This window comes from Austrofundulus limnaeus, unplaced genomic scaffold, assembly GCF_001266775.1.
Source record: "Austrofundulus limnaeus strain Quisiro unplaced genomic scaffold, Austrofundulus_limnaeus-1.0 Scaffold8, whole genome shotgun sequence".
Classification (NCBI taxonomy): Eukaryota; Metazoa; Chordata; class Actinopteri; order Cyprinodontiformes; family Rivulidae; genus Austrofundulus; species Austrofundulus limnaeus.
Genome location: NW_013952410.1, coordinates 4,335,311 through 4,344,946, shown reverse-complemented (window position 1 = coordinate 4,344,946; position 9,636 = coordinate 4,335,311). Strand labels below are relative to the sequence as shown.

The 9,636-nt window shown below is 39.3% G+C and overlaps 1 protein-coding gene across 1 annotated transcript in view; it reads right to left on the bottom strand.

Annotated features, from left to right (window-relative positions):
- The window catches only part of matk (megakaryocyte-associated tyrosine kinase), a gene marked incomplete at its 5' end in the record, with an annotated part of 10,680 nt that extends 1,159 nt beyond the window's left edge, over positions 1-9,521 (bottom strand). Inside the window, 8 exon segments of the mRNA XM_014000704.1 lie at positions 2,919-3,005; positions 3,162-3,357; positions 3,425-3,498; positions 5,271-5,355; positions 5,504-5,603; positions 6,001-6,066; positions 6,161-6,254; positions 9,302-9,521. Of these exon segments, the coding sequence (XP_013856158.1) occupies positions 2,919-3,005; positions 3,162-3,357; positions 3,425-3,498; positions 5,271-5,355; positions 5,504-5,603; positions 6,001-6,066; positions 6,161-6,254; positions 9,302-9,521 (922 nt within the window).
- Between the last annotated feature and the right edge of the window lie 115 nt (positions 9,522-9,636).

Sequence of the window (9,636 nt, the reverse complement as noted above, 5' to 3'; positions counted from 1 at the left end):
GAGCAGATTAGAATTTTATTCCTCTACTGCTGCCTTTCATTTAGTTTTATTTGTATTGTTTTTATTGTGTGAAATGTTTTGTTTGTTTTTAATGAAATGAATAATGAATTACACTATAATATAAAAAAACTTTAAAACTACTGTAGGCCATTTTGTTTTTATAAATTAAAAATATATTGTGTCTTATACACACAATATACAGTATTGTGTATATATTGTGTCACCATTGGCGCCATTTTATTTACACAACAAAACATACCGGGTAAAGGATGGCGTTAAGTTTACTTCATGGAAGGCCCACCACCTCAGTCACTCGAGTTAGCTTCTGAGCTAATAATAATAATAATAATAATAATAATAATAATAATAATAATAATAATAAACTATAAAACTACAGTTCTTGTTCAGATGTTAAGTTTCTGTTCCAACAGGAACAACGATCAGGTCTAAAGTTTAATTTGCCTCAACTGGACCATCAACCAGGGCCGGCCCTAGCCAATTTGGTGCCCCGGGCAAGATTTCAGGTGGCTCACTGCAAATTTATATACATTCACATAGCAAATTAAAATGTTTTATCTCTGATTTTATTTTTCATCATTAGAAACCAGTTTGTTAAATATTTAACAATATAATTAATTTCAATCAGAACACCAGAGGTCTCTCTCACACCTGTTAAAGAGAACCCATTATGAAAAAGTCACTTTTATGTTTTTATGCTTCAATTTGGGTTTGTACTGCCTCCAGAAACAGTCCAAGCACCAAAAAAATAAATAAAAAAAACTAAAAGAAATAGTAAACATTTTTGTTCATATCAGCAAATGAGCTATTTCAAAAACCTGAGGATTGTGACGTCACAATCCGGGTGACCTGGCAACACCAAGGCGAGTCCAGCCCTTCACCTGGGAACCCAAGCAGAGACTCCACCCACTTCTTCACAGGACAACCACATTAGTTCTGCTTTTTTTACAGCAGTCATGGAGGACAGAGATGGTTGGCTTAACTTTATTTTTATTTTTGATGGCAATGTTCTAGCAATATTGCCAAAGGAATTTGTAGTTTGTGTAAATAATTTAACAGTTGACTCTTTTTGAAACTACTACCAGCAGAATTTACCCAAAGACGTTTAACTGAAGGAAACTTCTGTCCCTACTGCTCCGCACAAATCTGCAGAAGATGACGACGTAAGTGATGTGTTGTGTTTAGTATTGCTATTTGACACGAACACAATTTGTCATTTAGCACAAATTATTGTTGAACGTGCTGCCGGGATCGACGACCGAGGAGTCGAGCAACTTCGCCTTTCCATCTCCACTTTGTCAGCATCGAGAAGCGGTGACAGACGCACACTGACATCCACGGTCACCAGTCTGTCGCCCTCGCCCCGGTGGCTGCGCTTCGTCGTCAGCCGATCTGGCAGGGAGGAATTGTGATGGAGTGGAGACTCCTGCGCCACAGATTCGTCTCTCAGGAACCTCCAGGTTGCTGGGAACGGACCTTGTCCGCCCCTCATCTTCGCTGGCTTCAGGAAGCAGTGACAGACGCTCGTTGGCCTTTCCGGTCCCCAAGGCATCTGACTCTGGTTGGACACCCCAGTCTGTCCCTACCAAGCCCTCACCTGGTGTGGCCGCACTGCCTGCAGCCTTTCTACTGCTGTCGTACCATTGTGCTTCTGCTTGTAGCAGCCAATTTCACTTATCTGAAGTGCTAACACAAACGCTGGGTTGGGAGGGTGATGCCAACAGCAACTTATTTACATAAACAAGTCATTCTGAAGGGAGCTCAGAACAGGCACAACTGACCAGGTGAAATCTCTTTATCTGAAAATGATTTTGTGTATTAAACCTAATGAAAATGTTTTGTGTAGCCCACAGAATGTATCCTAACTTTTTCAAGGAACTATATCAGGTGCTCTTTAATGAGCAGCTAAGGACTGAAGCAGTTCTAAGGAGGTCCAGGGGTATACTCCCCATAAAATTATGTAAAAGATCTACTCAAACTATGATTTTACAGCTAGTTTCCGAACTATAAGACGCTACATTTTTCACAGCTTTCGACACTGCAGTTTCATCCTCTGCACCGTGTGACACATGTTGTAACAAAGCAGGCTGAGAAACCAACAGAACAAGTTACGTTCATGAACCCGAGTAACCCGTGATTATTCTACAGGCTAAATCAACTATATTCTGATAAAAAGTTATAAAAAAAATTTTTGTCCTCCATTAGTGGTGTCCCTGGATGGACGGCACCCTTAGCATTTGCCTACACTGCCCACGGGCCGGCCCTGTCATCAACTAATGTAGCCTAATTCTGATCCTGCTGGTTCAGAAACCTCAAGGATCAGGAACACACAGATTACCTGAGTCCCCGCTGAGACAAACAGAGGTCCACTTCTCTCCACGCTACAGCCAACATGATCAAGGTCTGACCTGAACTAAACTTCTAACACTGTTTATTGAACCTGTTACCTCGCGGGTTGGTAAAACACAAGAACTCCGTCCCACTCTCTCAGGACGTCGTAACATATGAACAACATGTAATACTGTGCATGTCAAAGTTTTAAACAAGGATTTTGCGTGATCCGTTAGAGGCCAGCGATGAGGGTGAGTCTCAGTTACTACCAGATTAAATACAGCTGATATCTATAAAACTGAGTTACTGCTAATTTTGTGTTTTCTAAGTTGGCTCTGGAGGCCATCTTGAATTATGTTGTTTCAAAATGTTCATCAGTTACAGATGTGCATCCAATGATTATTTCCTAAAAGCTTCAGTGAAATCTGCCCTATTTTTGTTAACAAAGACAGAAACACTAACACCTGCCAGTCCTCTGTTAGTGGTGGGAGAAATGCTGAAGCAGAAAACGATTCAATGAATAAGTAATTTGTAAAAGAATCACACGCGTCTCTAGAGGTGCAGCATACCATCTTGGGGTATGGCTGACGACCGTATGAGAAGATCTCCCACAGGAGGACACCAAAGCTCCAAACGTCTGACTTTGTGGAGAACTTCTGCAGGATGAGAACAAGTATCAGGTTTGGTCAAACTTCTCTGTGAAACATTGAAATCCAGATCTTTTCCAACAAATCAGCTGTTTCCATTATTTGCAGGAGAATCAAGCATTCATGAAATAACAACAAATAGAAAAATAGATGATCTAACCACACCTCTTTCTTCAGAGCTTCAGGAGCGGTCCATTTAACGGGCAGCATGGCTTTGTCCGGCTGCTTGGAGTCCGGTTTGGTCAGCCCGAAGTCGCTGACTTTGGCCACGCTGTCGTCAGAAACCAGAACGTTTCGAGTTGCCAGATCTCTGTGGACCAGCTTCTTGGACTCCAGGTACTCCATCCCTTCACACACGTCCCTGAGAGCGAGCACATCCTGGTCAGAATATGTTCTCATGTAAGCAGCATGAAGAGAACCAGACTCACAGAGCGAAGCGCAGCAGCTGAACACAGGTTATAACCAAGCGCCCTCTTGTCCTGAGAAAATTACCCAGGTTTCCCTGCAACACAAACACATCAGTTTACAAACAGATCAAACATGACTTAAAGTCTAAAAACTGGAGCGAAACTTTGAATGAATGAATGAATGAATGAATGAATGATTTTTTTGGTCACATTAAAGAACACTCCACACAAAAACAAACAAAACTTTAACCCTGTATGACCAAATTAAATTGAAAATGGATTTTGGCGCCCTCTGGTGTCAGCAAAACATCCTGGTAACTGTTTATTTCCTTTAGTTGCAAACATTCAGAATGTAGAGAAGAGAATTATCGAAACAGAGCAAGACAATTTTTGATTCCTAAATCAGGACTTTTTTTCTCCAAATTTTAAGTCGAATCTCAAAATTCCAGGAAAAAAAGGTATTTTGTCTCAGACAGAAGTAAGAGTTTTGACTTTTGTCTCGAAATTCTGATAAAATAAGAATTAAGTCAGGAAAAAGTCAGAAATATGACTTTAATCTCAGAATTATGACTTGGATTTCAGAATTATTAAAAAAACTGACTTTAACCTCTAAATATTGGCTTTAATTTTAGAATTGTGTGGAAAAAATGACTTATCTCAAAATTCTAAATAAACGTCTGATTCAAAGTCAGAATTCTAACTTTAACCTCAGAGAGAAGTCATATTTCTGACTTTAATCTCGTAATTCTAAGAATAATGCTGCGTTCACATCGAACGCAATTTCAGCTTCAAAATCGCAGCCAAAACTGAAGTTGGACGCTTATGTACTTTGAGGTCAGACGCAGGTCAGCTCTTGAAGCGCTGCACGGGAAGAGCCTCCCCGCCCCTCCCTCCTCTGTCGGGCTCTGTTTAATGTTGGACAAGGAAGTGGCTTTGCTTTATTTACAGAGAGCAAGAGCATGTCACGTTCATCAGATAATTAATTCATAATTAATTCACCAGATAATTCAGAGAAGAGGCTCACAGCTCGCTTTCAGGACTATTTTTGTCCCGAGTCCAGTCTGATGAGCCGCTGCCACGCATTGGTGTAGATATCTCTGTTAGGACACAGACTGCAGGCACTGGATTTCAGCTAAAGAGCTCCTCTCCATCTGTTTCAGGTTAGTGGACATCATTCAGTAAACTGTCTCGTCAGGAAATATGTCGCTACGTCACACAGTGGAGTCTCTCTGATTGGTTGATGCGGCGCGTCGAGCTGCAAAAGTTCAGATTTTCTAACTTCAGCGATTTGCGCCTCAGCGCGTTGAACGCTCAGATCGTTCAACTCGTTAAAATCGTTCAAATCGCACTGCTCTAATCGTGCTTGAGGCGCCGCAGCACTTCCCGACGCTGATTGAAGCGCGTCCACCATAGACTTTGTATGTAAACCTGAKGCTCCTGATGCTGAAATCGCGTTCGGTGTGAATGCACCATAAAGTGTTTTTCTCAGAATTCTGAAATTAAAGTCAAAGTTCTGACTTTTTTTCTGACATAATAGACTTTTTAAAAAATAATTCTGAGATTAACATCAGAATTCTAGCATTAACCTCAGAATTCTTAGATTAAAGTCAGAATTATGAGAGAATACAAGTCCGAATTCAGGTATAAAAATGTTTTGCTCCATGGCCTAATCCTCTTCTGTAATGATTCTGCATGAGAGAACATTAGTTTGAATGTTGGACTGAAGTGGCTCTAACTGTGGCTGTAACTCCGTTATGTGAGGCAGCGAGTGATTTGATTTCTGGCAAGGGATGTTAAATATATCATATTTTTATACTACCTGGTAATCTAAGTGTGTACGTTTTAGTTAGAAAGCACTGATAGTTACTTTGGTCATGAGCTCTGTGACGATGTGGAGCCCTTTGTGAAGGATGACGCCCAACAACCGAACCAAGTTTTTGTGCTGCAGCTTCCTGGAAAAAATAAAAAAATAAAAGGAATTCACAAACACAACATTCAGAACAAGAACAACAAATACATGAATAAAACCGTCTGTAATTATAAAAGTTTATTTGACTATTACTGTCTTCAATCTATCTGAAGGCAGATTTCAGGACTCACGTCATGACTGCCGTCTCCTGCAGGAAGGCCTGAGCCGTCACGTCGCATTTAATGATCTTCACCGCCACCTTCTGGCCCATGTACTCCCCCCGATAAACAGCTGAAGGGAGGAGAATCACAGTTTATCCAGCGAATCATCCCGCCTGTAGCTTCAAACGCACTCTCTCTGTTCATATTTTTATATCAGAGAACAGAAAAGCAGGTTTGTGTTCCACTGAACAAAAAATCTGTAATTTCTTTTTATTTTAAACAAGATCATTATATAATCTTTGTTTGTGTTGTTTTAACAACTGCTTATGAGTTTTTTTCTCACCCACCAAAACTAAATTCAGTCAGTTTCAAAACTTTATCAAGATTCTGACTCTTCCTGCTGCAATACTTCTCACAGATAACATCACTTTGAACGGCTGCCTTTTTCTTTTCTTTTTTTAAATCATTTTGAAACAGACTAACCTAACCTGGTTAAACCTTTATCATGAGGAAAAACAGAAGCGTACCACCAAACTCCCCTTCTCCAATATTTTCTCCCAGAGTGAGTTTTGTGATGTCCAGCAGCCATCCAGCTGGAAAACAAACAGATAGAGAATAACTGCTCAGCTTCATCTGTTGTAACATTATATTTTTACTCAACCAGATATGACTCAGCTCACAGCTTACTTTTACACAGCTCCACCTCAGCTGACTTGGCTCCTTGTTTCTTTTTGGGTTTCGTAAGAGTCGTAACGATGGAGTCATTGTTTCTGGAGTAGAACTGCAAAGACAGAAATAACTTCTTTGTAGCAAACGCTCTAAGTTTAAGCACTTATCTTAAAAACTATCTTATCAGTGTGACAGTTTTTCACGCTGCTTCTGACTGTCTGTTATCCACTCTCTGTTTACCCTACAGCAGTAAATAGGACGTGTCCTTAACAGCAGTGACTCAGGCACACATACATCCTGTGTGTAGTTTGCCGATAAGTTGTATCAGAAAGAGAAAGTCATCTATGAGGAGACTATCTACAAACCCGACTCACTCAAACAGGCCAAACGCAGATAAAACCATAAAAGGACAGAATTTTAATTTTTTTATTTTATTTTATTTTAACAGGATCTGTTTCTTTGGCCATCAGTTACATTTTGGTAAAAAGAGGAAAAAAACTAGCAGCACCATGTGAATGCTGAGAGCTGAATGCTTTGCTGAAATTTGGCGAAGAAGCTGAAAATGACTTTAGATACTAAATAAAATTGTGGCTAAAATCTAAATGTAAATAAACTGTCACTAAAGGCTAAAACTAGCCAAAATGTAGCTGAAAGCTAAAAGCCAAAAAGGAGGAAAATGCTAGCTAATAAGAAAACTAAGAAAGGAAGATAAACCAATACAGACATTGAAGCAAATTTCAAAGAAAACAGTAAGTTTTAAAGGAGAAAATATTTGTAAATAAAGCTAAATATCACCTTATAAATGGCTAAAATTGTACAAAATTTAGAAGCAGTTAGATCACAAAAAGATATACTGAAAAATAAAATAATGAACTTTAATTTGGGGATGGGCAACTGGCGGCCCACGGGCCACATTCAGCCCATGAGTGACTTTCCTCCGGCCCGCGAAAACATTTTTTCTTTTACAACTTTTAGAATCTATAAAGGATGAAGAATCCTTTTTTGGGATTATCTGTTCACAGAATTTCAAGGCAAAATAATGTGTGTAGTCTTCTTAGACAATATCTGCCATGAAGGATTTTAATATAAATAACCACTACAACATGTTGCACAAAATTAAATAAGAAAGGTTACTGAAGTTGCAACACTGCAAAAAAATCCAACTTTTTTTTTGGGATGAAAAACAATTTTCAGTTGAAAAAAAAAACTTGAAAAACTAAGTGTGACATATTGGGGACAATAATTTAAGTTGGTCCAAAAAAACCAAGGCAGTTGTAATTTTAAACATTATTTGTGAGTTGTCAGCACTTACATCTCTAAGTTGTAGGTCATTGCAACAGATGAAAGTGCTGCTAACTTMCATGCTTTTGTTGTGAAATTCRGGAAAGACAACTTTTGGAGTTGGCTTTTGAGTTGAAGGCAGAGTGAACTACTCGGACACGGAGCTTGCAGAGATAACTTTTGCTCTTATATTTCTGGTTTGTATTTATCCAGTCCAATCTTTTATTATTAATAATATTTAAAAAGAGAACAAAATGGGCAGAAACACAATTTGAAAGTATTTGTTGCCCTCTTCCTGCTTCTTCCACCTATCAGCTCAGAGATCAGAGTTCTGGCTCTGCCTCTTTGTTGCTGAAATGGATAATTTTCTAAAAACTCATCTCTGAAAATGACACTTTAATCTGTGATTCATGAACCATTTTGAGTTGTGTTTTCTAATGTCATATTCAGGCTTGATTTGGCATTTGTGTTTTGGTTACTGACTGTAGCTGACACCATGAGGGAAAGGTCTGTGACACAGACATAGAGGGAAAATGTCCAGGACAGATAAGTGTTATCAAGGACCAGTCATGATGGCTAAATAAGATGTTATCTATATTGACACATGGTGATGCTATTGTAGTAAATATTAGCAGATCACTTCCTGCTAATTATGAAGAATTAAACTGTTGAAGCAATGTTAAAATTTAAATTACTGCAACTCATAATGAAGTTCAGTAATCTAGATTTAAACTTGTTACAATCTATGTTAACTGTCAACAATAGAGATGGGATAAACGGATCTTTGAAGGGATCCAGATCTTGGGGAGCCATTCAAAAGAGCCATTCGATTTTGAACGAGTTACGTCATCACGTAGGGAAATATGTCATCATATCGCGTGGGTGGAACTATGTGTTTGTCAAGCGGAAACCCCCTGTCCCCCTTCCCCTGTGAGCTTCTGTACTCCGCTGCTGGAAAAAAAAAGGCGGGAGCAATTTAAGGATGAAAAATAAAGATAATACGAGGAATAAAAGAAATAAAACTGCCTGCGACTCGGCTCCCATCGATCGTTGTAAAGAGACGTTCAAAAGATTCGGATCGTTCATGAATGTCACATCTCTAGTCTACAAACTATAATGGAGTAAGAGAAATTTAAGATTCATGGCTTGTACAACATAAGTTTAACATAAAGCTGCTAATTGAACTTTCACACTCTGCTCTTACTGGTGCAATGCGCAATTAATGAAGACTGGCCACCAGGCTGGTCCAGTTTAGCCACGAAACCTCCCACACTGAAATGACAGGTGTTTCAGTTTCATTGTCCAACCCCTGTACTTTCATGGGATGTAGAAGACTCAGCATTCAAAGTTCTTACAACCTAAAACTTTAAGTTCTTACAACTTTTGGTTGAGTTACAAAAACATGGAAATCAACGTTTGACAAACTCAAAAAAACAAAACTTAAATAGTTAAGTTGAGGAACTAAACTTAAAAATGCCCTGACATTTGTTGCCTTTGCTGCCAACTTTTCTTTTTTACAGTGAAGAACATAAACAACAGACTTTTTACAAGAACACAGTCACACAGGAGTCTTGTTGTTTCCGTTCAGCTCGCTAAAGTAAGAGTTTATTTTTAGTTTGCTTCAAAAGTAATGTATTTATAGTTATTAAACCAGAGTACAATTGTTATAAATGCATTTGAGTATGAAATATGTTAAGTTATATTATTGCATGTTGGTTTAATAAACATATGTACACAGAAAATAATTTTAAACGGCAGTTTTATTACATTTGTAAGTGTGCAGCACTGTGTGACCCTCTGGCAGTGTCAACAAAGTATCGTGGCCCCTTCCATCATTTAAGCTGCTTTAATCTGTAAAAGTTAGGTGGTTTCTCTTACTTCAATCATATCGATGAGGTTGTAGAAATACTGTTTGTAGTCAACAGTCAGCTTGTTGTCCTGGTAGATCACCCGGTAATGAACGACCTCTCCGGAGAAGCTGACACACAGGACGTAGTCCCCCGGGTGGCGGATACTCTCTCGCACCAGGAACAGGCCATCTTCGGCTGGTTGGAGCTTACTCACCGCCTCTGGACCCGAGATCTTCCCGTGAAACCAGCTGGTGAAAGATGTCACAGAGACATGAACTTAGACTATGGGCATTATGGGCACAGGTCCAGAGGCCCATGTAAGCAGTTTGGAAGTGTGTGTGTGTGTGTGTGTGTGTGTGTGTG